This window comes from Emericellopsis atlantica (assembly GCF_019669845.1).
Source record: "Emericellopsis atlantica unplaced genomic scaffold F5Z01scaffold_30, whole genome shotgun sequence".
Lineage (NCBI taxonomy): Eukaryota > Fungi > Ascomycota > Sordariomycetes > Hypocreales > Bionectriaceae > Emericellopsis > Emericellopsis atlantica.
Window position 1 is genome coordinate 1 of NW_025764732.1, and position 27,359 is coordinate 27,359.

The 27,359-nt window shown below is 54.8% G+C and overlaps 9 protein-coding genes across 9 annotated transcripts; 7 read left to right on the plus strand and 2 right to left on the minus strand.

Annotated features, from left to right (window-relative positions):
* The first annotated feature begins 129 nt into the window (after nucleotides 1-129).
* F5Z01DRAFT_664331 (alkaline-phosphatase-like protein) lies at nucleotides 130-2,058 on the plus strand. The gene has a single exon (XM_046264091.1). It carries the CDS (start codon nucleotides 336-338, stop codon nucleotides 1,911-1,913), a length of 1,578 nt encoding a protein of 525 aa, XP_046114888.1. The 5' UTR covers nucleotides 130-335; the 3' UTR covers nucleotides 1,914-2,058.
* Nucleotides 2,059-2,451: 393 nt separating this feature from the next.
* F5Z01DRAFT_664332 (fungal-specific transcription factor domain-containing protein) lies at nucleotides 2,452-5,203 on the plus strand. Its single transcript, XM_046264092.1, has 5 exons — nucleotides 2,452-2,570; nucleotides 2,618-3,024; nucleotides 3,093-3,755; nucleotides 3,829-4,378; nucleotides 4,431-5,203. The coding sequence occupies exons 1-5, from the start codon at nucleotides 2,508-2,510 to the stop codon at nucleotides 4,938-4,940; spliced, it is 2,193 nt and encodes a 730-aa protein (XP_046114889.1). The 5' UTR covers nucleotides 2,452-2,507; the 3' UTR covers nucleotides 4,941-5,203.
* An 88-nt stretch (nucleotides 5,204-5,291) lies between these two features.
* On the plus strand, nucleotides 5,292-7,088 carry F5Z01DRAFT_628363 (general substrate transporter; the record flags this gene model as incomplete). The annotated part of the gene is made up of 5 exons (XM_046261595.1): nucleotides 5,292-5,377; nucleotides 5,435-5,667; nucleotides 5,729-6,624; nucleotides 6,693-6,848; nucleotides 6,915-7,088. 5 exons carry the CDS (start codon nucleotides 5,292-5,294, stop codon nucleotides 7,086-7,088), a joined length of 1,545 nt encoding a protein of 514 aa, XP_046114890.1.
* A 228-nt stretch (nucleotides 7,089-7,316) lies between these two features.
* On the plus strand, nucleotides 7,317-8,877 carry F5Z01DRAFT_664336 (putative hydrolases or acyltransferase). Its single transcript, XM_046264093.1, has one exon. The coding sequence runs from the start codon at nucleotides 7,743-7,745 to the stop codon at nucleotides 8,571-8,573; it is 831 nt and encodes a 276-aa protein (XP_046114891.1). The 5' UTR covers nucleotides 7,317-7,742; the 3' UTR covers nucleotides 8,574-8,877.
* Nucleotides 8,878-9,888: 1,011 nt separating this feature from the next.
* Nucleotides 9,889-10,977, plus strand: F5Z01DRAFT_328345 (carbohydrate esterase family 1 protein). The gene is made up of 2 exons (XM_046259080.1): nucleotides 9,889-10,324; nucleotides 10,378-10,977. The coding sequence occupies exons 1-2, from the start codon at nucleotides 9,986-9,988 to the stop codon at nucleotides 10,954-10,956; spliced, it is 918 nt and encodes a 305-aa protein (XP_046114892.1). The 5' UTR covers nucleotides 9,889-9,985; the 3' UTR covers nucleotides 10,957-10,977.
* Nucleotides 10,978-11,129: 152 nt separating this feature from the next.
* F5Z01DRAFT_753112 (family F xylanase) lies at nucleotides 11,130-12,452 on the minus strand (the record flags this gene model as incomplete). The annotated part of the gene is made up of 4 exons (XM_046267087.1): nucleotides 11,130-11,884; nucleotides 11,942-12,201; nucleotides 12,259-12,322; nucleotides 12,380-12,452. The coding sequence occupies 4 exons, from the start codon at nucleotides 12,450-12,452 to the stop codon at nucleotides 11,130-11,132; spliced, it is 1,152 nt and encodes a 383-aa protein (XP_046114893.1).
* A 4,873-nt stretch (nucleotides 12,453-17,325) lies between these two features.
* Nucleotides 17,326-18,167, plus strand: F5Z01DRAFT_628409 (RTA1 like protein-domain-containing protein; the record flags this gene model as incomplete). The annotated part of the gene is made up of 2 exons (XM_046261599.1): nucleotides 17,326-17,705; nucleotides 17,753-18,167. The coding sequence occupies 2 exons, from the start codon at nucleotides 17,326-17,328 to the stop codon at nucleotides 18,165-18,167; spliced, it is 795 nt and encodes a 264-aa protein (XP_046114894.1).
* Nucleotides 18,168-18,739: 572 nt separating this feature from the next.
* Nucleotides 18,740-24,075, minus strand: F5Z01DRAFT_693272 (6-methylsalicylic acid synthase; the record flags this gene model as incomplete). Its single annotated transcript, XM_046266210.1, has 2 exons — nucleotides 18,740-21,975; nucleotides 22,198-24,075. The coding sequence occupies 2 exons, from the start codon at nucleotides 24,073-24,075 to the stop codon at nucleotides 18,772-18,774; spliced, it is 5,082 nt and encodes a 1,693-aa protein (XP_046114895.1). The 3' UTR covers nucleotides 18,740-18,771.
* Nucleotides 24,076-26,302: 2,227 nt separating this feature from the next.
* F5Z01DRAFT_753114 (uncharacterized protein) lies at nucleotides 26,303-27,050 on the plus strand (the record flags this gene model as incomplete). Its single annotated transcript, XM_046267088.1, has 2 exons — nucleotides 26,303-26,377; nucleotides 26,412-27,050. The coding sequence occupies 2 exons, from the start codon at nucleotides 26,303-26,305 to the stop codon at nucleotides 27,048-27,050; spliced, it is 714 nt and encodes a 237-aa protein (XP_046114896.1).
* Between the last annotated feature and the right edge of the window lie 309 nt (nucleotides 27,051-27,359).

Genomic DNA, 27,359 nt, shown 5'->3' on the forward strand with positions numbered 1-27,359 from the left:
TTGGTCGTCGCTTCTTCCCTCCCTCTTTTTTCTTTCGTTTTTCTTTTTTTTGTTTCGGTTTGGGTTGGCGGGCCGTTCTCCCTTGCGTTTCGGGGGGGGGCCCCCCCCCCCCCCCCCCCCCCCGGTGCTGGAACCCATCAAGCTCCGTCCAGTAGCAATTACTACCTCGCCTTCGATTTGATTATTATCACATGTCTTGCCTCCAAGACTTTTGGGTTGCTCGTTTCTGGATTGTTGATGCATGACTTCCCCTCCCAGACTCTTGCATCACAACCTCTAGTCGCCTCTCTTGCTAGATTAGTCTCCGTCAGCATCACCTCACAACATCATAAACCATGGGCTCTGCCATGGAATCGCCCAGACGAAACATCCTGTTCTTGATTGCGGATGACCTGGGCAAATGCTTGCCTTGCTATGGTGCCAAGGGACTGAACACGCCAAACATTGACAAGCTCGCCGCCACGGGAACAGTCTTTGATAATGCCTTCACCAGTACCGCTTCCTGCAGTGCCAGCCGCACCGTCATGTATACCGGTCTCCACCCTCACGAGAATGGACAGTATGGTCTCATGGGCGGTGTCAATCACTACCAGTCATTCGACCATATCCAGTCGGGAGCCCTGCTGTTCAACTCCCTTGGCTACCAAACTGGAATCATCGGCAAAGTCCACGTGGGACCGCCCAGCGTCTTCCCATGGGCAGTGCGCGAGGAGAGCGAGACAAGAAACGTCGCCTGGACGGCACAACGGGCGGAAGCATTCTTCAAGGAGACTCAGGCGTCTGGGAACCCCTTCTTCCTCACCGTGGGGTATGTCGACCCTCATCGGGACATTACGACAAGAGGCGGTTTTGGCAATCAGGAGGACTGCAAAGGCACATTCACGGCGCCAAACATACAGCTTGATCAAGTCGAGATCCCAGACTGGCTGACAGACGTGGAGGAGACCCGTCAAGAGTACGTGGAGTACTACAAGGCCATTGAACGGCTTGACTATGGCATCGGTCTGGTGCTCGACGCGTTAGATCGTCAGGGTCTGACCGACTCGACCCTCGTGGTCCTCTGCAGCGATAACGGTCCCCCATTCATCAACTCCAAGACGACTCTCTATGACGCAGGCGTACAGTTGCCCTTCATTGTCCGTCAGCCAGGCGCGCCGGTCGCAGGGATGCGCAACCCCAACTTGATCAGTTACATTGACATTCTCCCCACGTTTCTCGACTGGGCTGGTGCTCCGTCAGACTTGTCCACGCCGGTGGAGGCGGCACCAGGGCAGATCCATACGATGGAAACACGGCCACCACCACATCCCAAGCGTCTAGGGCGCTCGTTTCTGTCCATACTCGGACGAGGGGAACACTTGGATGCGAGGGAGTGGCAGCAAGAGGTCTTTGGCTCGCACACATTCCACGAGGTCCACAACTACTGGCCAACACGCTTCCTCCGCACCAAGCGGTTCAAGTACCACCGCAACATTGCTTGGCAGCTCGACTTTCCATTCGCCTCGGATCTGTACGCTAGTCTGTCCCTTGAGGGCATCCGGAAACAGTCGACGGCCCAGACAGGTGGGGACGTGATGGTGGGCGCCCGATCTCTCAGGCAGTACATCAAGCGTCCCGTCGAGGAGCTGTACGACATGGAGGCTGATCCTCTCGAGGTGCAGAATCTCGCGGACAAGGAAGAGTTCAGGGGTGTTCTGGAGCGGATGAGGGCCCGCGTCGAGGCGTGGCAGTTCCAGACTGGGGATCCGTGGTTGATGAGGGATGGACAGAGTGTGCAGGCGTTGCAGAGGTACGCGCAGGAGGATCTGAGGGTCCCGGGGACTTGGGATTTTGTTGTGGACGGAGCAGCGTATAGTCAGATGCAAATGAGGCGGGTGGACAATCCATTGCAGAAAGATGCTGGACCGCGGTAGGCGGATGCATCAGACTTAACTGTTATGTATCCATCTGCTCCCAGAACAAGAGATTCATTGGCGTACCGAATTACATAGAGACCGCGTGTGATTCCGCTCGCTTGCTGATACCTCGCACGAACAGGTATATGTCATTGTCGATGAATGCTAGTTGAGTGCAGGGTGAGCAAATGGTCGTGCTTGTAACCAAGGTCTGGACTCTGATCTCCGGCTGGTGGAGTCATGTGCATCCAGTGCTACCTGAAGAATGCAACGGTATTTGATGGCAAGGTTACAATTTCTGCACGATGCCTATATCAAATAGAGAACACTTTTCATTTTTTTCGCATAGATAATTCATCATCAAGCTACTTGTTCCGTGAATGCAGCAGTGTTTCGCATGTCACGGTAGACTACAGGTGGGTACGGAGTACAGCGGCCAGCCTACTAGCTCGCTCTGCCGCAGGGTAGACAGAAAGCCAACCCCCAAAACCACCGACGGCAGCTGCGATCCTCCACACGCAATCACCTGTGGCAATTACCTATCCAGCGCGTTTCCCATCCCCACAGCAGCCAGAGCCACCCAATTTGGCCGCAACAACATCCCCATGCCACATGGAACCCTCGCCCTCAGCTGCCAGCCGCAGACAAACATGCGCACAATGCAGGACACGCAAGGTGAGTCTGATCATTTTCGCGCCGTCAGCAGAGATGCTAAGCGATAGGTCCGCTGCGACGGCTGCCTCGATGGCTGTGCCCACTGCACGAGACTGGGGTACGACTGCTCCTTTCGAGCACCCACGAATCCCGCGCAGACACCTGCACCCCTTCTTCAAAACAAGCGACCACGCGTCTCCCATGCCTGCGAAAGCTGTAGTCGTGCCAAGGTGCGTTGCTCGGGAGAGGTAAGTGGTTGCAGGCGATGCAGACTCAGGGAGATCTCGTGTGTCTTTCCAGAGCATGGCATGAGGCGCGTCTCACTGAGCGGCCAAGGAGATAGTGGCGGGCACAACCAAACGTCACAATCTGACAATGGTTCCCCCGGACTGCATCAGACCGAGTCCCCTCGAACAACTGCTGCCAACATGGACCGCGTGCACCCAGCTTCATTGCTAGTTTCACCAGGATCTCAGTACGTCTTGTTTTCACGGGTTCCCCGATCCTCACACCACTGAGCATAAAGCTGATTCACCCTTGAAGACAGAATTTCATTCCTCATGAGAAGGCCGCCGTGGCGTTGCGCCGATTCTTTGAATCCCTCCATTGCCTCCCGGGTCTCGCATTCCTCCACAAACCCTCGCTGATGCGGCGTTTTTCCAAACGGAAGCTGGAACCACCCTTGCTGGCGGCCATTGTCGCGCTGAGCTCCAGACTTCCTGGCGCGTCGAGTGAGGAGAAAGAAGTCGGCTTCCAGTGCGCCGACATGGCTGAAGGTCTCGTGCTTCGCAGCCTCGGCCAGCCAACATTTGTCGACACACAGGCGTTGCTGCTTCTTCTCAAGTTCAGGCACTGGACGGGTGCCTCCAACATGGTCTTCCTGAGCATGGCGCAGCTGACGAGGATTGCATTTGCCCTGCGACTCAATTATGAAAAGTCAAATCTATCCTTCTTCGTCCAGGAATCCCGACGAAGGCTCATGTGGGGCATATACATGCTCGATGTGATTCTTGCCGATGGACAGGAAGAGTTTACCACATGCCCAATCACCACGATACATCTCCGACTGCCGAGCATGGAAGACAACTTTGAGCTCGATGTCGAAAATGCTTCTGAGCGAATCGAGACCCAGGATCGATCTCCAACCAGCCTCGGCATCATTGCCTACTATCTTCGTGTCATGCATCTGTATGATGGAATCATCCGGTAAGCAGACGTCCCAGGCTACGGAGGAATTGTTGACTTTCTAGTCTTTGACTTTTTAAGCTGACTATAGCAGATATCTCAAAAAAGCATCAAGTCCAAAGATGGCCACAGACGCGCAGTGGTCTGAGTTGCAGAGGCTAGAGAAAGAACTCAATGCTTTCATGGCACACCTCCCTTCAAACGAACGCTACTCGCAGAAGAATCTCGAGCTACGCGCCTACTCGCCTCGGCTTTCGCGATACGTCATGACACATGTCTGGTGGCACCATTGCTACAGCATCCTCTTCCAAGAACTGGCGCTCAACCCACGAGATCACGGTACCACCAGGATTCGAGAGCTCATTGGTGAAATGGGCATTGAAGCCTGCCGAACCAAGTGCCTGGCTCATGCCCAGAGCATAGCCGACATATTCTCATCACTATTTGATCTGGGTGGCGACACATGTATCCTGGACATGGAGATGGCACATTGCGCCTTGAGCAGCGCGGAGATTCTGATGCAGAGCGCCAGCAACACCATCTCGCAAGTGACCATTTCGAGGGAAAAGACATTGCAAAAAGTGTCAACGTGCCTTCGACTCGCCAAAGGCCTGTCCCCAATGTGCCCAGCGATCACTGAGATGGTATGTGCTCCCTTTGGCGCTGGAGGAAAAATCGTACTGACTGTTCTGTCAGGTTGCTGAGTTAACCTCAGCTGTCGAGGCCTTTTCTTTAGGTCAAAGTACATCGCCTGGGCTTGCGTCTACGAGCTGCACAGCCCTGCGGCCATACGCCACCAAGCACAGCGCACTCTACCGAACCAGCTTCCAGGATGACAGTTACAATATCGAGATGGCCGACCCCCCGAGCGAAGCAGATGGGCAGACCGCAGACCGAAACCACCTCGACAACGCCCAGTGCTCGTCCGGCTCGGGCCCCGAGGGTCAAGCGCCTGCCAGCCACATGGCAACCCAGACAGCTGGGTTCAATGAGTCCATGACCCACGGCCCATACGCAACCGATGCCCAGGGCAACTCCCCATGGGCTGGGTCTGTCTCCGATATTTGGGACCAGATGTCTCTGTTCCAGGGTGGATTCAATGGCTTGGATCTGACCGCAGATGGGCCTGCCCTATTGGACATCTTGCCGTCGGGCGAGGGTCTACACCATTCGTACAATAGCTGGGGGCGGGAACCCATGGGCTGATTCAGGTTTGGCCCGACCGACGACGCCCTCCAAAATTTCGGTTCGGTCGTCTCGGCTCGGCGAACAAAGAATCGGGTCGCTGGCGTCCACCTCCGGGTCGGCCCCGCCATGCTCCCCATACCCCATAATCATTCCCCACGAGGCGATGGTCAGACAGAATCTTGTCCTCACAGATGCCCTCGGTGGTCTATCTCGAATACTTCCACGTGGTGCACTCAGGCATGGCCATGAGCCTCTGAGCAATCCCAGACTATATATCATGCACAAGGTTCCCCCCTTCCCCGAGGATTGTTCCATCCATCCTACCTCAGTTCGAGACGCGAGTGGGCCATAATGTCGCCGCTGTCCAAGATGCTGCCCAAGGCCTGGTCCCAGATCACGCCATACCTGGCATTCAACTGCTGCGTCTTCCTCCTCGGAGCCATCATTTTCGGCATGTGAGTATATGCCTCCTCGACTGATGCGGGCCATGGCTTGCTGACACTTCCCTCAAGCGACACTGGCTCCTTTGGCGGATTGCAAGCGCTCCCTTCTTTCCTCAACGACTTTGGAGTGCCAGGTCAAGATGGGGTGTATGCAATGCCGCAGCTGCGACGCTCCCTGATGAACTCGCTGCCCTGGATCGGCAAAATCCTCGGCTGCTTTTCCTCCGACATCCTCATTGAGCGCCTGGGCTTCAAGAACACAATGCTCGTCGCGGCCGGTGTCCAGATCGTGGGTGTAATCTGTAGGTAGCCTGCTACTTTTTTCTTGCTTTCGTTTCCGGAGAGCTGACTTGGACATCGCAGTGGAAATAACTGCCCATCACTGGATGCAGTTCACCATCGGACGAGACGTGGCGTACTTTGCAGTCGGCCTCGTGGAGAACGCAGTCCCCTCGTACAATGCAGAGACATCGCCGGCCGCGACGCGCGGTCTGCTCTCCGGATCGATCATGTTCGTCACAGCGCTGGGCAACCTCTGGGGTGCCGGCATGTCCCGCGCCTTTGCGACTGAGCCCAGCAGTAAGGGCTGGATGATCCCGACGGGCATGCAGTTTATCCCCGCCATCCTCCTTCTCGTCTTCATCCCCTTCACGCCAGAGTCGCCACGTTGGTTGTTGGCCAAGGGTAGGTTCGACGATGCGAAACGATCTCTCGACAAGATCCGCCACAAATACGAGGTAGAGGACGGGTCCACGGCCGCGGAGCTGAACGCGATGAATGAGCTGGTCCAAGAATCCCTGGCCACCGAAGAGGGGGGCTGGCTCGATCTCTTCCGAGGCAACTACCTGCGCCGCACGTGGATAGCCGGCACGCTTTTCGCCATCCAGCAGAGCAATGGCAACCAGTTCGTGCAGTCGTACGCAGCGACCTTTTACGTCCAGCAGGGACTCGGCGCCATGTCCTTCACGTACAACATGATTGGGCAGTCCATGGGCATCTTGGGCTGCTTGGTCGGCGTCATCCTCTTCGATATCACAGGCCGTCGACCTCTCCTCATCTACGGGAGCGTCGTCTGCACGTTCCTCCTATTCCTCGCCTCGGGCATTGGCGGCTCCACGTCCAACCCCAGCCAGCAGATCACGCACACGATGATATCCTGCTTTATGATCTTTCCCGCTTTTACTCGGATCGCGGCCACGAACACGGCTTTCCTGACGGGAGCGGAGATTGGTGGTGTGCGAATGCGAAAGAAGATTATGGTAAGCAATCTGACCCGCCTTTTGGTCATCACAGGCCCTATTTTGATCGTGTCACTCACATCTCGCAGGCATTTGGTCTCTCCGTTGATGTCGCCGCGGCGTTCCTCGTCACGTTTGTCACGCCCTACGTGCTGCCGATTCTGGGCGTCAACATTGGCTGGATCTTCGGCTCGGTGTGCGCCTTCACTGTGGTGTGGGGCTGGTTCTTCTTCCCTGAACTCAAGGTGCGTTATAGGTGCTCGCTCAACGGCGAGGGGACAAGAGAGTCCTGGGCTAACCTTTGCTTCCAGAACCGGTCACTAGAGGAGGTGGACGAGCTCTTCCGGGCCAACTTGAAAGCGTGGCAGTTCAAAGACCACACGACGTACGGAACGGCCGCGACGCTCACGGCGATTCAAAACGGAGATCGTGGTGCTGTTGAGCGGGCGAATGCGGAGGAGAAGGTGAGTCCTTTTCCTAAGTGAGAGGAACATTGAGGGAACGAGCTGACGCGAGCAGGCTGTTGCGACACAGAGTGAGGCGGTATGAAGCGAGGAAGCGACTTGTGTGGCAAGAGATGTACTCAACGGAATATACAACTAAGCTACTCCCTGCGCAGGCTATATCAAGAGAGACTATTTCATTCGTGACCAGCCAAAGGCAGCAATCTTAGCAGCAAAGCCAAAATCGCAACATTGCCAACCCCTTCGACCCTGGCCTTGATTTATCATCCAGGGCGCCTATATTCACTGCATGTTATCTGTCTGGCTGACTTAAAATAGACAACACTAGACCCGGATATTTCGGGACATCTTGCCTTCGTTATCGAGCTCACCCCGCTTCTCAGTAAGCAGCCGGCCAATGTTGTCTTGTTGATAAGCTTATTTCCATTCTTCCGGTCGTTCCATACGAGTAACGCAAAGGCAATCACTGTCCGGGCGTTTTCCGCAATTCTGTACAGGATAAGCCTGCAAGCTCTCACGAGAGCTACTGCCTGGTATGTTGCATGCAAGTGACGGAACGCAGAATACTCTCCAGCCGCTTATTTGAAAAAAGTATAAAGAAGCCTCAAGTCCGTTTGAATTGTCACCATATCAAAACCCTTCAAAACACCAATTCCATCCTCTTCCTTCTCAACGATGCCATTTCTCACGCTCAAGGATGGAACAGCTCTCTATTACAAGGACTGGGGCAACCCCAAAGGTGAAGTAGTCACGTTTTCGCACGGCTGGCCACTCAGCAGCGACAGCTGGGAGAGCCAGATGGCATTCCTCGCGGAGCGTGGCTACCGTGTCATTGCGCATGACCGTCGTGGCCATGGTCGCTCCAGTCAGCCCTGGGCGGGCAACAACATGGACACCTTCACCGATGATCTCCTCCAGCTGTTCGAGCACCTCGACCTCAAGAACGTGACCATGGTGGGCCACTCCCATGGAGGTGGCGAGGTCACCAGGTTCATTGGTAGACACGGCACGAGCCGAGTGACCAAGGCCGTGCTCGTCGGGGCTGTCCCTCCCCTCATGCTGAAGACGGCGGACAACCCGGATGGCATCCCACTCTCCGTGTTCGACGGCTTCCGCGAATCAATGCGCAAAGACCGCTCTCAGTTCTTTCTTGATGTGCCCACGGGACCATTCTTCGGCTTCAACCGCGCCAGCGCCACCAAGAGCGAGGGCCACGTCCAGAATTGGTGGAGGCAGGGGATGATGTCGAGCTACAAATCCACGTACGACAGCATCAAGGATTTCTCGGAGACGGATTTCACGGTTGACCTGCGCAAGATGCGTCTGCCTGTGCTTGTCTTGCATGGGGACGACGACCAGATCGTTCCGTTTGAGAATTCGGGAAAGAAAACGGCTCAGCTGCTGCCCAATGCGACGCTCAAGGTGTATAAAGGTGGTTCGCATGCTATTCACAACATCAACGTGGACGAGGTGAATAGGGATCTGCTCGAGTTTTTGCAGACGTAGAAGATGGTTAGTTGAAGAAGCACTGGAGATGAGATGGGGCTGGGTTCATGTTCATGGGCAGCAGATGTGCAATCTACCATGGACGACTAGTTCTTGTGATAGTATCGCTCGTGGCAATCATCTCGCCAAGGGCATCCTGCATAGTTATCGAACAATATACGACTTTCTGACTCTCTGACTCTCTGCAATGGACGCTTGCACGTGTTTGTACAATTCGTGCATGCAACAAAGAGATGAGGGCACTAGCTTACCCTGGACGATACTTGTCGTGTTCACACATGAGCACACGAGCCCTCTATACATGCTTTTTGCAATTGCCAATCTCCAGATCGAAGAATCCAAGCCGCTTTTTATCCCGAGAACGTCCAGCTGTCAAGAAGTTAGAAATGCCTTCTGGTGGGACCAAAGGCTGATGAGTCACGCCAAGGCGGTCCCCCACACTCCCAAAACCATGGAAGAGGATTGCCGAGATCATTGTTCACGACCACACTAGAAACGGGCCGATCTCGTGCGTCACTGCTGATTGTGTGGTCAGCCAACAGATGTGCGCAGTACCATAGAAATTACATATAGCCCGTCAGCCTTACCATCCGCACGGGGCATCCCGAGGGGCTGTCCTGTCCCTTGGGGGTCATGACAACGAGATAAAGTCAAGATCGCCTTTCTCTGCAGCGCTTGTGTGGGGTATCGAGATTCGGTCTCGGGGTATTACTATTCGTGCATGGGCATCGGGCAGCCGGGCTCATGTGGAGGTGCATCGCGTCTTGTCCCCGCGATCCTGTCGTCATCTAGGGGCGAGCCAGCATCCTGGCTTGTCTCAGTCGCGAGGACCCTGAGTCCCCGACCCTTCTTATAGAGTCAAATTCTGCCTAAGCTTGCCTTATCAATATCACGAGCCTTGAACGAAGAAAACCGACCTCACCACGAGCCACGGAGACTTTGGCTGCTCTGATGGGGCGAGTCATGGCATTGCTACGTTGCCTCCTGTCCAACATCATAAGAGTGATGCTGCTCACGGCATTCGCATCTGGCCATGGGGGGATCGGCCCTTTGCGGCACCGATTATGCACTCCAGGGGCCAGGTCCTGGATGCCGAGGCCATGATGCTGTTCTTTGCTCCCTCCGCCCAGGGCTCGGATTGCCAGATCTGGAAGGCGAATGGTCGACCAGGCCGTTTGTAGCGCTGGGCGATCCTTCGCTCCGCCGTGACGGTCCATTTCGTTTCAATTGTGATCACCAAGTGCGCTCCGTCGCGCCATGCATCAATGCGCTAATATTTATACAGGCGTCGTGCCGCAGCTCATCGTGGAAGTGAAGAGTAGCCCAGGGCCCATACTCTGACGCGAGTCTCTTCTTCTCGACAGCCTCGCACTGCGACCCCAACATCCCAACCATACGACCATATAACAGCCATGCTTGCCCGAGCCTATGTCCTGGCCTGCTCCCTTGCCCTCTGCTGGCAAGGCGCCGTAGCAGCGCCCGTGAGCAGGCAGGCAGTCCAGGCCTCGCCCGGCTGCGGCACGTCTCATAGCTTCATCGGCCAGTCGCGCGAGTTCAGCTTCGAGAGCAGCGGCGGCACGCGCACGTACCGGATTCACCTACCGTCCAACTACGACATCAACGCACCGCGTCCCTTGCTGATCGCGTACCATGGCTCGGGCGGCAACCCAGCCAGCTTCGAGGCGGAGACCAACTTTGCCGACGAAAGCATCAACCCGGACATGATCACCGTGTTTCCCGCCGGCATCAACGTAAGTTCTCACGCTACACGTAGCAAATACGGTCTATACTAACTCTCCGACAGGGCAACTGGCAGGGACCGACGTATGCCACGCCTGGCGTGAGTGACAAGGTCTTCACGACGGATCTCGTCAACCGGATCAAGGCCAACTACTGCGTAGACGAGAGCCGCGTGTACGCCGCCGGCAACTCCAACGGTGGCGGGTTTGTCGGCACCTTGGCCTGCTCGCCTGGCCACGGCGGCCAGTTTGCTGCTTTCGCACCTGTGGCCGCGGCACTGTACACGGACGTCAACGGGGACGAGAGGTGCACACCAGCCCGCTCACCCTTGCCCGTCCTCGAGACCCATGGTACGAGTGATCCGACGATTCCATATAACGGTGGGAACGGGAGAGGAGGCCCTCTCCCTGCCATTCCCGAGTGGCTTGGTCGCTGGGCTCAGAGGGATCAATGTACCACGTCCACGACGAAGGATCTTGGCAATGGTGTGACGGATCAGAGCTGGACGTGTGCTGGAATCCCAGGTCTGCTTCGACACATCAAGATTGAGGGCCATGATCACAGCTACCCTGGGGCTGGGAATGATCAGATCTACATTACGCCGGTGATTCTGGATTTCCTGAGGGCGCAGTACAAGCCATAGGTTCAGGGGCACGAAATTTAGTATACATACTAGTACTGAACAGCGTACATTTTCTCTTCCTTAATCACGTATCTGGGACAACTTCACGGGTGCACAGACTGGTGGCAAGAAGCAGTACCGCGTACCACTGCGAGATTGAATGCCTATATAGCTATGATCTGCACTTCGACCCCTTACAAAGCGTTGACCAGGGCGTTGTACGCCGCCTTGGGCTGGTAGTTGCCGTCGAAGAGGAGGGGGTTGTCACCCGACCTCCAGCTGTCCTTGTCCGAAACACCCCAGACAGTGATGCCGACACACTTGGAGACCTGGAGGCAGCCGTTCATGACGGTGAGGTAGTCGTTGGCGGAGGCGCCGGAGATGTCGAGCTCGGTGATGGCAATCTCCTTGACGTTGGAGGCGGCCAGGGCCTTGAGGGCGGCGGGCACGCCCGAGGCTGGGTTCCAGCCACCGGGGGCGGCCAGATGGGACTGGGTGCCGATGCCGTCGATGGGGATGCCCTGGGACAGCCACTTGTTGACGTGGGCGACCATGCCGTTGGTGACCTTGGCGTAGTTGGCAATGTCGAGGTTGTAGTCGTTGATGTAGAGCTTGGCGTTGGGGTCGGCGGCGCGGGCGGCGCGGAAGGCGATGCCGACAAAGTCCTCGCCGAGGACGCGGCTGAAGACGCTGTCACGGAGGCTGCCGTCCTCGGCGAAGATCTCGTTGACCACGTCCCACTGCAGGACCTTGCCCTTGTAGCGGGTGACCATGGTCGTGACGTGGTTCTGGATGACCTGCGTCAGGGTCGTGCGGTCGCCAATGTTCTTCACCCACTGCGGCAGCTGCGAGTGCCAGAGCAGGGTGTGGCCGCGGATGAGCTTGCCGTTGGCCTGGGCAAAGTTGACGACGGCGTCCGCGTTGGAGAAGGTGAACTGGTTGCGGTTGGCTGGGGGGGCGTGTCAGCTTCGTCTGCTAGATGGCAACCAAGGACCGGGAATCTTACGCTCAGTGGCATCCCACTTCATGCTGTTCTCGTTGGTCACCTGGCCAAAATCTTCCTTGACAATCGTCATCAACGGATTGTTGTTGAGGTGGTAGTGGTCGATCTCGGTGCCAAAGTATTGCTTGCCCTTGGCCTTGAACTTGGCGTCCAGGCCGGAACCACCACTACCACCGCCACCGCCGCCATTCGTTGGCTCGGGATCAGGGGGGTCGCTGCCACCGCCGTCACCAGATCCGGGGACACACTGCGAGTACCAGTCGCTGAGGCCATGTGAGTACGATGCTCGATCTTCTGCGGTGAGGAGGGGGAGTGCTTACTTGACATACTGACAGGTGGCGCCCGAGACACAAGTCTTGGAGCCACTCCAGCCGATTCCGCCGCCTGTGTAGCAATGTTCATCAGCGAGCTATCCTTTTGGAGCACTGGGGCGTCACGTACACTGGTCCCAGAGGTTGCCCTGGGCGAGCGCGACAGCCGGCGCAAAGGCCAGCACCAAAGTAGAAAAGTGCATGATTGCAGAGTCCGAGTGAAGCGAAGATGAGCGATCGGGATGTGGGTAGAGAGACAAGGGAGTAGGGAAGATCGACGGTCCTCGACGAAGATCCTGCACAATATATACGCTTGTCGTGGAGCTGGCCACAAGGCAGAATGGAGTTCTGACTGAGGTCAAGGACGGATGAATGCGCACATGGCATCTGAATTTACCCAATTTTGCCAGTGCATAAGAACAACCGCACGAACCAGAATGGGTCTTGGGCCGTTGGCAACCTGAGAATGGACGTTGATGCCCCTGGGCCAAGCTTGGGACTGGAGTGCCGGCGCAGCATATCCGACAGCTAGAAAGGGGGGCTCTACTACGTAGGGCCCGGCAAGTGCCATCTTAGCCGGCCTCGCGAGTCGAGAATGTTCGCCATTGGGACATTCATCTGGGGTAATTGGCAGGGTCCCTGGTTGGGCGGGCTTGGCAGCCGTGAGTTCCTGGTCGAAAGAAGAAATCGTCGGAGGTTGAAACGTGGATTGCCCCTTTGGGCCACATCACCAGACGCCGGGTGGTACCGACGCTCACCCATCGAGTCCAACTAGGATTCAAATGGCCATGTCGACCCCGCAGTTGATTAAAGTGTTTCCTGCAATACTGTCGCTTCCGAAGGTATCCGCCAGCACGGATGGGAGCGTCCATCGGAGATTTTGCGGTACGGATCCGGTAGCTAGGCATCGTCAAGGCTTATCATGTTGGCTGGTCGGCCACTGGTGGACCATGAATGCAAAAGAAATTCAAGATCTTGCCGTCAGTCATGCGTGGGAGAGTGTTGTCGGCAGTTGTCCTGTTGGCTCCCTCATTTGAATCGCTGTGGGCGCAATCCGCAATCTCACGGCCCGCTTGCTTATACGAGGAGAGTTGAGCTTATGAGACATATTTAACGGGCCCTTCTCTATCTAATAAGCTTTGATTTTGAAGCCCTCTAACGACCTAGTGAAACCTTGGGAGATTCAAGGGACCGCCGATATGAAATTGTGCGCAAAACAACTCACCCTCGATTGAGATGAGGGTCCGACCCGCCTGTCTATGAAACATCCACAGCATGATGAGGCTGAAACGCGCAGGACTCCGTTTCTAGCGAAGCGAAAGCTGAATACGGCAAAGTGTAATTAGGCAAAATTACCCCACATCAAATACTTACTTCATAGCTGCATGTGAATATCAATTGGCGCGAAGCTACATGTTGATTCTGCACCACGCATCGTATACATGTACAACAACATATGGCCACATGAAATCCCTATGTAGTATCGAATGCATGAATCTTCACGAATCGCAAGCACTTCCCGTTTAAATATCCGTCTCTCATGAACAGGCTGATGGTTTCTTCCGATCACAAGGTCGCAACAGCCCCAGCCAGCCCTTGGTTGATGTACGGATTGGGCAAGCTAGCGAAAACACCAGGACTGCATGATCGGTCCTGCAAGCCGTGCTTATGACATGGTAGCATTGCACTGCTGTGCCTCTGCTTGACTTGAAGCTGATACCCAAAACGGGACGATCCTCAGTGCCTCCGAGGGTGATCAAGTCTACATGTACCAAGGGATCTTTATAGTCCGGCCACGCCTCGTGGATGCTGTCGGCCGCCATGATGAAGACTCGGAACAGGCTGAGGACGATATTGTGCGGTTCCTGGCCAAACGCGACTCTATGTACGGAACGTGAAGTTGCAGTCTACTTGCGAGGCATGGCTTCTCTCTGTCGTGACTGACTCTGAATTCCACCGTGCTTTCAGCGCGCCTTGAATGTGTCGGTCTCCATGGCATTGCTTTTGATAAAAAGAGGCTGGAGTGGCGAACAAGTGGCGACATGTCGATTTGATTCATGTTTACGGCCATTGCATCCTTCGATGCACGTGCGCTGGCCGTCATTCAACAAATGCGCATGTGGCCTTGCGGAGGTTGCTCACAGACATGGACCTTGCCACCATGGGTTAGAAATCTAGTGGTATGACAACTGGCCTTGAATTCGAATACAGGATCCTGTTATCTGATCATTTTCCGTAAGACACCACAACTCTATGTGCGGAACCGGAGGCACAATTAGAGACAGCAATATTTCGTGGCACAATAGCTGGCTCACGACTGGAGCAGAGAACCAGCAACTCCTAACGACAAGAAGACATTTAACATGCAATGGTGCAGTCGTCACTTTAAGGGAACTCCTTTTAACCGGTCAACATTTTGAACCCGCTGGCGCCCACACGTCTTATTCGAATAGGGCGCGCCCGGTTTGCGGGCGTCAGCGCGTCCCTCGATACCCTCCATGCCCTTCGAATTTATCCAGAGGAATCTCCGTTTTGTCCCTTTTTTACTCCTGGTCCATATGCCCATTTCAGTGCGTCAATAACTTCCTCCGTGATAGGCACGCCGCCAGGCAATTGACTCTTCGCGGCCGCCTTGACGTGCTGCATGAGACGCTCAGTCTCCTCGGGGCTCAAGGCTGTAGTCTGGCGTCACTCTATCTTTGTTGGTCCGCACGTCTCATTCAGGGCCTCAACAACGTCGACCCTAACAGGAAAGATACCGCGTAGCTGTCGCTTGGATAGCTGCACGAGGACAAAATCGTTTCATGTCCCATCTTCATTAGGGGATTTAGCTTCAACCGTCACCACCACAGTTTCGAAGGCGGCAGAGGCACCGAGGTACTTTGGAGTCATGCCCATTAAAGCGATGGCGCTGGACAGATTGATGAACATGATGTCGTAGGCCGCTGGATCGGATATTGTTTAGGGGGTGTAGGATGATAAAGTTCGCCCAGCAAAGTCATATGAAGCGCAGAAAAAAAAACAGACAAAGAAACACCTTTTTGTCGTCAACGAAGGGGCAGATCTTGTGAGAGCGGGTGGAGTGTTGGATCACTTCTTGAGATGGGACTGTCGTCCCCTCCATGCTGATCGATGCGTGTGCGTCTTCAATCAGAGCTTAGACAGTACTGTGACGACAGCCATCTATAGTAGCCAGGACCGCGGCCCTAACCTACAATCATGGCAGGCACTAACCCAAGGACCAGGAAATTCTAACATGATAGCGCTGTCCTTTGGAGATATTTACGGGACAGACGACATGAGTATGAGTGCTCTGACATAGCGGATCATTTGACGATTCTGAATCCTACGACCCTATAAGAATAAAAACTGCAGGTCCGGTCGATCTGGAATTCAACGAGTCCGTGGTCCAATAATGTCTTCACTTATCAAGCTCGGTATTTAGGCTGCGTTCGGACTCGAAGCAGCACCATGCGGGACCGACCCCATACTGTTGGTTTCACGTGCGCATGAATGTTGTGGCGGAATAGTAGCGAGTAACTCCCACGCTCTTCATTTAGTAACATATAGGCTTCCTTGAAAAACATGGACGATTCCACAGGCACGCTGTTGCTTGCACGATCTCAGGCTTGTCGCTAGGTGGAAAGGGTGCCTGCGACCGCGGGCAAAAATAAGACCTGATTACAAGGACAAGCTGTCTTTTACCTGCCAGCGGATCACAGTGTCAATTCTTTCGCAAGATCTTTTGCGTTGGGAGCACCGACGTATACTTTCCATCCCGTGACCAAAGGTCTCTGTGGCCAGGACGAATCTGCGACTCATACATGCGGACAGAGCTAGAGCTACCAATGGCGCACACAATACTCACGGAAGGCATCTGCGTCATTTAATCTCTGCTGCGCTTCACCTGCGTGGTGTACTTAGATGTCGGCTCCGTTGCCGTAAGAACGTTTCACCGGCATTGATTGTTTTACGTGAAGTGCATCGCATTGGCTCGACTGTTCCCAACACCCCGAGCAGTATACACATATGTGGGCAGCCACGCGCAAAGTCTTCGATCGGCTCGTGTAGCAGCCACGCGCAAAGTCTTCGATCGGCTCGTGTAGCAGATAATCCGCCATGCTTTATATTATACCTTCAAGTCTACAAATCCCACTAACGCATTTCAATCGCGTGTGGACAATAGCTTTTATGTCATTAACGTCGTCAGCTTGGTGCAATGCCGTTGAGACTACCCTATAGCCACAGCTAGTAGCACAAGAACAGAGAGATACTGTCCTTGTTTGTCATAGGTCCAAGCTATCAGCATACGTAGCTCTAATTGCTCGACAGGTCGTTTGTTTTAAAGTAGCCAGAAGGAGGACGTATTTGTTTTCGTCGGGCAAAAATATTCAACGCAACACAACCCAGGACGACAATCAAACATAGTGTAGCCCAATTACTTCTCAGCCGCGAACATTTACCAAGGCGTCCACCCGCAATTATTAGGGGTCATAATGAGTATGAATAGCCTCACGCTTCTTGCCATAGCAAATCGCAGAAGTCCAGTCTCTCGCTGGCTGGCAAAACAATTATATGCGGCGCAGCAGAAGACCGGACATCGCTCGCCGATATGCGAGCTTTTCTTGGATGGATATGCAGGGCTGAAAAGTCCAACCAACTGCATTGTATCGATAAGTGGAGTCATGGGCGGAAAAGAGGCGCTAGTCCCTAAAAGCTCAAACACTCAGAAATAGACGTCTGTCATTGGGCGAGCGGCCTGCTAGCGCTCACCTTCTAGAGCGAGCCGTCCGCTCTGAGTCGCGCAGGCGAATGCGAGCTCCGGTTCTTCCAGCACCTTTACCCAAGAGGACTTTGTTCGCTTTCGCTGTCGGTTGTTCATCTGCTGACTACATGACGCTTAGATTTTATCATCCGGTATATCATAGTTGATAAATAAGGGATTTAAACATCAATCTCAAATCTTGAATCCTCCATATCGCACCCTTCATCCAGCCAGCGCCTCAACTCTGCCAGAGAAGGACTCATCACTTAGATCGACCTGCCCCCCAATTGAGGCGCATACCAGTCGACAATATGGCAGATGGCGAGGGTCAATACCCCCCCGAGCTTCAGTACATCGTCGTCTTTGGACCCGATTCGAACCGCACGCTCGAATTGTGTCCCCTCGAATGGAGTGTATACAAGTACAGGCCCTCGCTGCCAGCCAACATCTCGATCCTCGTATTGCTAGGAATCGCAGCGCTCACTCACATCTACCTTGGCTTCCGGTGGAAATGCATATGGTTCGCTGTGTGCATGGTCCTCGGCTCGGTGTACGGTATGGTCGGCTACGTGGGTAGAATCACGATGCACGCCAATCCTTTCCGGTTCGACGCATTCTTGATGCAGGTCGTTTGCGTGACGGGCGCCCCCGTGTTCTACACAGCGGCCATCTATGTCACATTGTCACAGGTGTATGTGAGGTCCTACCATCAAAAGCGTCCCATACTGACACTGGCAGGATTAATTATTTCGGCCGCGAATTCTCACGCCTTCAACCTAAGTTGGTCTACTGGATCTTCATCCCCGCCGATATACTCTGTCTCGTTCTCCAAGCGGCCGGTGGCGCCCTTTCGACAATCAGCTCAGGGTCCAGCCAGACGGGAATCGACATTGCCATGGCTGGCCTAATCCTCCAGGTTGTGGTGATTTTCTGCTTCTGCGCGCTCTTTGCCGATTACATGATCCGCTTCTTCCGCTCCAAGCACTCACGTGCTCTCGAAAGAAAAGAGAAGCTGTTCTTTGTATTTCTGGGCGCGGCCATTGTTCTCATCGAGGGTCGATGTATCTTCCGTTGCTACGAGTTGAGCCAGGGATATACGGACTCGGACTTGATTACCAACGAAGCGCTCTTCATTGGTCTCGAGGGAGTGTGAGTTGCTGTACGGTCGGAAACCAATGTGATTGCTAATGGACTTCTAGGTTGATATTGATCTCCGTGTTCTGTCTGTGCATTGGCCACCCGGGATTCATTTTCAACGGTGCCAGGAGTGCAACCTCTACGCCGGGGGCTACAAGTGTCTCAGAAGACATCGAAACCTCACGCGAGAAAGGGGCGCCAGGTCAGCGCGAGCATGGAGTAACTATTCAAAGCCGGAGTTCTTGAGTTCCGAGGCTTATGTCTTGAGCGAGGCCTATCCTGCGAACAGCTCTGTCTTCGTCTTCGTTTCTTCTTTATGGGCTAAGAGGATTGTATTGCGCCTTTGATACACAGACTATGCAATGTCGGATAGAAGAAAGCTTTAGTCACTTGTTATTGAACTCATCAGAATTGACTAGGGGTGTCAAAGATAGAAGCAAAGAGAACAATGCGGATCAGCCATTTAGGGCTTTTCACGACACGAAGAAACTTGGCCTCCTTTTGGAGAAGAGCCAGGATTTGCACCAGTTAACTATACTGTTATAGTGCTATTAATACGGAATGTTAAAATCTCAGCTAAACCTAACACTCCAAGACTTATGAAACTCTCTATACCCCCCCTATTCCTCCTGCAACTTGGCGGCAAACCACGGCACCATGCTGTCCACCGTCGGATGCTTCCACGTCAACGTGGGCGGCACCTTGATCTGGAAAAAGTCCTGAAACTGCCTTCGCAGCGCAACAGTCATGACACTGTCAATGCCCAAGTCGTTAACCATCGTCCCACCGTCAATCTCCGTAATATCAGGCATCATCAGCACCGCGGCAATACACTGCCGGATGCTGACCTCGAGCCACTGCCTCAGGCCCTCTGCATCAGTCGGTCGTGCGTTGATGCTCGCGCTCACACCAAGGCCATCCTTGTCCTCTTGGCCTTGCCCATTGACTTGCGCCCTGGGGCGTCGCACGACAATGTCCTCCAAAATAGGCACCGCAACAGGGCTGCCCTCATCAATCGCCAAACAACGCGTGACGACGGCCGAGCCAATGTCAAACTTGCCCAGATGCTCCCAAGCTCGAAACGCCTCTTCACTGGAAATGTCCGTGATCCCCTTGCTTTCAAGCTCCACCGTCAAAAACTCAGTAGAAGCCCCCATGCCACTGCCACGCCAGGCTGTGAACTGCATGGCCACTGCATTGTCACCCTGCGCTCGCCTGTGGTATGCCATGGCATCCAGGAAAGCATTGCTTGCACCATAGGAAGCCTGGCCAACCGTACCAACAAGTTGGCCAATGCTCGAGTACAAGACGAAAAAGTCGACGGAGCCAGGTGGGAAGGCCTCGTGAAGAGCCAGGGCACCGTTCACCTTGGGTGCCATCACACGGCGGAATGAGTCCCGACTTGTCTCGAGCACGAGACTGTCTTCCAGGACGCCAGCGCAGTGCACCACGCCAAGGACACGAGGCAGTTGCATATTGTCCAGCGCACGCAGCAGGTCCTTGGACGCATCGGGGAGGGACATGTCAATGGCGGCTGTGCACACAGCGGCACCAGCTCTCTCCATGGACTGGATGCGACGGATGGCGCTAGCGAACTCGTCATTGTCGGCAACGAGCTTGGCCCAGCTCGAACGTACGGGGAACGGACGGCGTGAAACAAGCAGGATTCGACGAGCGCCCTTCTTCACCAAGAAGTCCGCCGTATCGAGTCCGAGAGACCCAAGACCACCGGTGATCACGTATGTACCATCCGACTTGGGGAGCAGAGTCATCGCCGTGTCTGAAGCATGTAGCTTCTTGCGGGAGAGTGGCCTCATCACGGCTCGTCGGGGTAGACCATCAATGTTTCGGATAATGTCATGTCCGCGGACGTACATGAAGGCCAGCAACGAGGAAGCATCGGGAATGTCGTGGTCAATCAACCCTCCCCACGTATCAGGATGCTCAGCAGCGATGATGCGTCCGAGGCCGATCAGGGCACCCTGAGCCAGTCCAGTGGGCGACAAGCCCTCAAAGACGCCGTTGGTCAAGATGAACATCCTGCAGACCTCGGAGAGCGAGTGCGTCGCCAGACACTGAAGCAGACTGGCAGTCTCCCAGACAAACTCATCAGCAGCGGCAGCGACTTGCTCTACACTGTCCACGGATCCTGGCAGATATACGACCGTGCTGCCTTTCTGCGACAATACATCGAGCATCTCAGGGGTGGCGGCGAGTTGCTTGACGGACGTCGCGTGCACCACTGACTTGGCCATTGGCTGCATGGAGGATCGCACGGCCTTGACTTGCTGCAAGCTCCGCGAGACGAGAACGACATGGCCAAGCGGCCTCGGTGTCTCGGAGAACCGGGCAGGCACCCAGTCAATCTGGTGAACAAGACTGTCCACGCTGCCACTGAGGCCGGCGCCTCCCTCGACCTCGGAGAACTTCATGGACTGGATTTGTGCGATCAGATGACCAATTTCATCCAGTATGTGGACGTTGGCGGCCAGTGCCTTGTCGTTGGACGCTTCTTCGACGTGGAGATAGGCCATCTTGGGCAGAGGCTCCCGCGAGTGCAATAGAACCTTTTCAATGGAGGAGATGATACGGAGCGATGGCTTGTTGAAAAAGATGGACGAGCCAACGGACGTGGCAGCATCAAGCAGAGGTGCCCACGAGAACGAATCCCAAGGCAGGGTATCCTGCCCAGGGAGCATGTCCACGTGCACAATCATCTCGGTCTCGTTCCCGTAGTGCTCGACCACCTGCCAGGGGAAGGCAATGCCAGCGACGCCAATTTTGCTCAGGAAGTCGACGGCAAAGGAGTTGGGTAGCTTGGTGACAATGCGCTCGCGAATGGCGGGAATGTCAATGGGCAACGCGGCTGCTTGGGTGTTGTCCTGGATACGACCCCATTGACAAGCCGCATGATGAATCCAGAACTCGTCGCGGGATGGTTTCGAGCCAGTGTCCTCGTTCGTTGAGGCTATGGACACCTTGTCGCCTTGGACAGCAACCTGAATCGATCGAATGTCGTTGGTCATCGACACAGGGACACGGAGCTGAATGTCTGATAGCTCTCGCCCGCCTGTTGCGTGGTGGAAGGTGTTGATGTAGACACCGGCAGGTATGATCTCCGTGCCATCGAGAGGATGCGTCCCTGGGAACGGCTTGGTCTCAATGGAAAGTTTCGTACCGAACAGGGAGATGTCCGTGCCCCCAACAGCCGTGCGTCGGCCAAGCAGGTGGTGTGTTTCCGCGTCGTGCATGGAGGCTTGTTCAATGGCACCAGTCTCAACTTGCCTGTAGTACGGCTTGTGAAACCACGGGGATCTAGGAACGCCAGTGCACCAGTGACCCTTTTCACCAATGAATGTCCCAAAGTCGACGTGGGCACCGTGCACAAAGAGGTTGGATATGGCGATCGTGATGGTCTCCTCTGGCATGGTGTTGCGTCTCATCGTGCAGGTCGTGACAAAGTCTTTCTCCTTGAGACCTACTTCGAGAAGCGTCTCGCGCACAGAATGAAGGACAATGGGGTGCGAAGAAACCTCCAGGAACATGCGATGCCCATCGTCCGCAGCAGCCTGGATAGCAGAACGTAGCTGCACGGGCTTGACCATGTTGTTGACCCAGTAGTCAACACCACGTGGCTGACGGCCACGAGCATTGTCAAGAGACGTCGAGTACAACGGAATGGTTGGCTCTTGAGGATCAAGTGCGCTATCCAGCGCATTGCGAAGCGGGTCTTGAAGCTGATCCAGCATGGGACTGTGAAAGGCAATGTCGGTCTTGACACGAAAAGTCTCAACCTCCTGGTCGCGGAACTTTTGCATCAGCTGCTCCACCGCTTTGACCTGTCCGCTCACGACACAACTCGACGGGGATGAGTCGATGGCCGCGACAATGTCCTTGCGGTTCCCGAGTTCGGCCTTGACTTGCGAAAAGGGGGCCTGGATGAGCGCCATGGCGCCCTCGCCCTCGTTCTCTCGCACCCATGCCAACAGTTTGGCACGTCGTGAGATGATCAGAGCGCCTTCTTTGGGCGTGATGCACCCAGCGACCACGGAGGCGGCCATCTCGCCAATCGAATGGCCAACGACTGCGCTGGGACGAAGACCTTTGGCCATCAACATGCGACTCAGACCGTACTGCACCGCGTACGTTGCAATCTGGGCGCGTTCCGAGCTCTCAAAGTCACCCGTGGCGAGTGCTTCGCGGATAGAGAACCCTAGCTCTTCTTGGATTACAGGCTCGATTTCCGAAATGGCATCTTGAAAGTCAGTGCCGTGTAGTTTGCGACCCATGTCTAGCCACTGAGCACCATGGCCAGAAAACACCCAGACAGGGGATGTTGCCTGCGCCGTAGAGGCTGGTAGGGCGCGCCCTGAAAGAACAAGGTCTTCCTTCTTGAGGCTGTTGCTCACAATCCGTCCAAGAAGGTCAGTCGCATTGTCATGGTTGCGGACGAGCACGGTAAGGCGATGATCGTGCATCGCTCTTCGCTGGGCCAGTGTGTTGGCCACAAGGTGAAGGCTTGACGCCTGGCCATCTGGGGTGGCAAGCCAGTCCGCCAACTCCTTGACCTGTTGTGACAGGCGCTTCTCCAGTGGAGCCGTGATGATCATAGGGACCAACTCTCCCTCAGCTGGTAGTAGTTGAGAATCGACGGGCACATTCCCCCACTCCTCAATGATCGCGTGGGATACGGTACCGCCATATCCGTACGAGCAGACGGCAGCCCTTCGCAGACTTCGCTGCTTCCACGGCTTCGCGTCGCGGACAACCTCCAGTCCGCACTCGGCCCAGTCAACGCGCGAGTTCAGCTTGTCGAGGTACGTCTGAGGCGCCAGCTGGCCCTTGTACACAGCCATCACAGCCTTGATCATGCCGATGGCGCCAGCAGCTGCCTCGAGGTGACCGATGTTGGGCTTGATGGAACCAACCTGGCATGGTGCCTCTTTTGGCCGTTTGACTCCATGGCCATACAGCTTTGCAATGGCAGAAATCTCAGTTGGATCGCCTAGTGGTGTCGCCGTCGCATGGGCCTCGACATAGCCGATGGTCAAGGGGTCGACTCCAGCCCGCTGAAGAGCCCTGCGACCAACGAGCTCCTGTGCATCTGTGTTGGGAGCCATGATGCCATTGGTCTTGCCATCCTGCGCCACAGCACTCCCTTTGAGAACGGCCAGGATGCGGTCACCGTCTCTCTGTGCACTCCGGAGGTTCTTGAGGACAAGCACAGCGCCTCCTTCGCCTCGAGCGTAACCGTTGGCGGCATCATCAAACGAGCGGCAGATGCCTTCCTGGGACAGCGCTCCAGCCTTATCCAGCATTCGTGTCAGGGCTGGAGCAAGCAAGACATTGACGCCACCCACGAGAGCAACTTCAGACTCGCGCAGCTGGATCGCTAGTCGGCCACTGTCAACGGCGACCAGTGAAGAGGCACAGGCAGCGTCCACGGCGGCACTGGGACCCATGAGATCCAAGTGGTATGACACACGGTTGGCAACACCATGCGCTGCTGTACCAATGCCCATCCATGGCTCAATGTTTGGTATATCCTCCATCAAGAGACGGGAGTAGTCGTCCGAGTCAATGCCCATGTATACGGCCGTGTCCGATTTGGCGAGATCTTTGGGGTTGATACCCGCGTGTTCGAGGGCCTCCCATGATAGTTCGAGGGCGAGGCGTTGATGCGGGTCCATCTGTTCGGCCTCCTTGGGCGAGATGCCGAAGAAGGAGGCGTCAAAGTTCTCGAGGTCATGGATGAAGTAGCCCTTGTTGAGCGTCTTGTCGATTTCTTTGGCGTTGCGTGTGTCTCGTCGGTACCAGGGCTCCCATCGGTGTGAGGGGACCTCGCCGGAGCCGTCCTTCTTGTCGAGGAGGAACTGCCAGAGCTTCTCAGGGGTATCGTTGCCACCAGCTGTGCGGCAGGCCATGCCGACAATGGCGACCTCCTCCAGCTCGGGACTGAACCCATTGGTGTGGCCGTTCATTCTTGCGAATTATGTGTCTAAGGGGGGGTTGTTTATGATGAAAGAATGTGGTGTGTCTGTGCAGAGGACGCCCAGAGCAGCAACAAAGGGGAGAACAACGCCGGACACAGTGCTCAACTTATAGTCTTTCCCATCGCCCCTCTCATTCTATTCTAACCTGAATGCGGAATTGATCGCATTCCCAGAACTATGGTCCATTGATGTTGCGGGCAATGATACCGCACGGTCCAACAAGCTAGCCCGCCAGACGGATAGACAGCTCAGTCCCCGGTGGTCATTGCGTACCCACCATCGCGAGATGATGCTGATAGAGCACTCGGACCAGAAGATGGCCTGTGATCACCACCAAGATGACAATACGATACCGTTAGCTTTGATCTTGCGCTAGTAGCCTAGTACGCGGTAGATCACAACCGGTCCCTTGGCGTTGAATCTAGTGTAGACTATACATCTTCGCTGAGCCTCAGACATAGAAAAGCAATGACAAAGAGAAGGTTTGAAAGCATTCTGGAAGCAAGAACACGTTTTCAGATTGATTGCCAGTCGTTCTTGTCAATAGGCGTCCTCAATAATAAGTCTGCATGCCCAGGGTCGCATTTCCCGATATGTCGGTAGCGAGACCCAAACACCCGGGACTTGCGTGGTGGTGGTCACATCCGACCAGACAACAATGCTATCACATCCGGAGGACAAGCCAACCAAAGGAGAAGAATGGGACGGCGCAAGGTCGAGACCCGTGCGACACAATAGGAACCACATGGTCCAGGCATGGAGAGCCCTTGTTCATGTCGGCCAATAATAAGGGTCATCACGGCTATCACATCAGTGGCTGTCGCTGAGTCCTGACCACCACGCGCATTGACGTCGACATGTCTCAGGGTGACTCGAGGGCGCACGGATGCCCACTTACGCCTGGTACGAGCTAAAATGTCGACGTCTGTCGCCTCGCCGTCTGCTTCAGTCTCACTTGATCTCCCACCACCAATTGACTGGGGGTTCACCGGTGTGGTTTCCTCTTCCCTCATTCGGGAGCAGCCCGACCACGCTACGAGTACAGGCCCCACGCGTACACGATCCCTTTCGTTGCTTCTACGGAATGATTGCAGAGACTTTTCGAGCTACTTTTCTCGTCCTGCCTGAAAATGATCGTCAGAATGAAGACGGCCTTAGACACCGGTACCTACCCCATTGGCTCGCGCGAGGAATCTTCCTTGGGCTCAAGTCTCGACCTGACGGTGATGGGTTTCCTGCCGGTACTGGCTCCATGCTGAGACCATACACTAACGGACCCATCTCGTGGGATGTTTTCTTCCGAGTCCTTGAGACGACAATCGAAGACTGACGTCGGATATGCTAATCAGGCAGGGGAAAGAGACCGTATTTGGGAGGACCTATGATGACTCGTTGTCTCGAATGACGCGGCCCTTCGCATCGAGCTTTGGAGCGACTCACAGACAAGCTTTCCTGGCTTCAGGCGACGTAGTATATAGTACTATAGACGGCCGTTCCCGTGCAGATGACCGGTCAGGAAACGCTGTGTTTTCTCGCGGCAGTCTGGATTATCCATTGCTGCGATAGGACAGTGGTCGTGGACAGCCATTGCTTGCGACGACTGCAAGTGGGAGTCAGGACTCAGAAAATATTGATTCAAGTCTTGTCCTCATCTTTACGTAGAATATCTGTACCATCGCTTTGCATGGTTCGGAAAAATTGTTGGACGAGCCCTCAAGCTATACATTGTCCAGTCATTGAATATGCAGCTACTATCATCTTTGGGTGATTCGGCGACACGCGAATCGAAGACGCGATGGCTATGTGCCTTTGGTGGCGTCACGATTTGCGCAGAAGGATAGATTGTCTGGCTCAGAACAATTGATGGCGAAACGGCCCTCGAGGCGGCCAGGTTACGCGCGGGGGGCCACAGCGCCAGCGTGGCAAGCGCTTATTGCCCAAGGCCAGGGCGGTTACATGTATTCTGGAGCAACGTGGAGGTTTGACTGGGCGGACTAGAGCCCTCGGAAATATAAGTACCTTACCTATCCTCACCATAGGTATTCTTTCGTGACTCGTATTTTCTTTAGCACTTCTCCGCGACTCAGCTCGCCTTTAGCACGAGACTAGTGAACAACTGGCTCTGAAGCTCAACTCGGACGCCCCCAGGCAGGGCGACATGAGCAAGAAAAAGGGCGAGGATGAACACGAGGACGAGGCCAAGGATTGGGGGGCAAGTTCGCCATCAAGCGACGTATAAGCTACTGCCAAGCTAACGAGCGGCCTAGTACATGAGGTGGGAAGTCATTGTATATTTATACAGTGAACTCACAGGCGATGCATTTGACAATCCAGTTGACGTACTGTGGAACTGCATTCTCCATGCCTACTTCAGACTCGAACAAAACTACCTGATTGGGGCTTTGGGGGACCCAGGTGAGATGTCGGACATTGGAGCTGACCTTGCTGTCCGATGTGTCCGTCACACTGATGGTGTCACACAAACCTCAAAGCTTGTTCTGATCGGGAACAGCCGCATCAGCGACGAGAGCTCATACTCTGCTTGGTCGGCGGCAACAGAACGACTCCTGGACTATCTGAAGCAGGCGCGTGTGGAAAATGCATCATCCAACGAGGCTATCTATGGCGGCATTGTCTCTGTGGGGCATTATTCCCGGTACTACACTCTCTTCCCAGGCATGGACACATTATCCTGTTTCAGTTCTCGCCGTATGGAGTATATTGGAGCGCCATTGCATTTTAAGGAGGACGAATATTCGATGCACACACTCCTGGAAGAGCTTCTCGAGGTCACATCAAATGGCATTTTGGGGAGTCAGGCGGGCGCCGTATTTCCGAGACATGATTCGGTGGAATTAGTTGCCACTTATAGAAGAGTCTTTGCCTTATTTCATCTTCTGTGTTAGAATATGCATTTTGTACTCTATACGCTTTGTAGTTTTCTCGACTCCGCCAGCATCAAGCCGTCTCCGAAATCGCCCCTAGCGCCATGATTCTATTATCGTGCTGCAGATACTTAGTGAACACAACCTACGCGCAGCTTGAATACATACCTGAATCCAGTAGAGCCCGTGTATCGGGGAGCCTTGAACCACCGGTATTGTCTTCTCGACAGAGCCAGTGCTATCTAGGGTATATGAGGCCGACGCGAAGTGAAATTTATTTCTATGATTAGTCGAGACCTATTTCCGATGAGATAGAGCAAGTATAGGATA

Excerpts from the sequence above, each read along its gene's own strand:
- F5Z01DRAFT_664331 (XM_046264091.1), top strand. The coding sequence starts at position 336 with ATGGGCTCTGCCATGGAATCGCCCAGACGAAACATCCTGTTCTTGATT.
- F5Z01DRAFT_664332 (XM_046264092.1), top strand. The coding sequence starts at position 2,508 with ATGGAACCCTCGCCCTCAGCTGCCAGCCGCAGACAAACATGCGCACAA. Across the intron at positions 2,571-2,617 it reads CACAATGCAGGACACGCAAG|GTCCGCTGCGACGGCTGCCT; the intron begins GTGAGTCTGATC and ends GCTAAGCGATAG. Across the intron at positions 4,379-4,430 it reads GCCCAGCGATCACTGAGATG|GTTGCTGAGTTAACCTCAGC; the intron begins GTATGTGCTCCC and ends CTGTTCTGTCAG.
- F5Z01DRAFT_664336 (XM_046264093.1), top strand. The coding sequence starts at position 7,743 with ATGCCATTTCTCACGCTCAAGGATGGAACAGCTCTCTATTACAAGGAC.
- F5Z01DRAFT_328345 (XM_046259080.1), top strand. The coding sequence starts at position 9,986 with ATGCTTGCCCGAGCCTATGTCCTGGCCTGCTCCCTTGCCCTCTGCTGG. Across the intron at positions 10,325-10,377 it reads TGTTTCCCGCCGGCATCAAC|GGCAACTGGCAGGGACCGAC; the intron begins GTAAGTTCTCAC and ends ACTCTCCGACAG.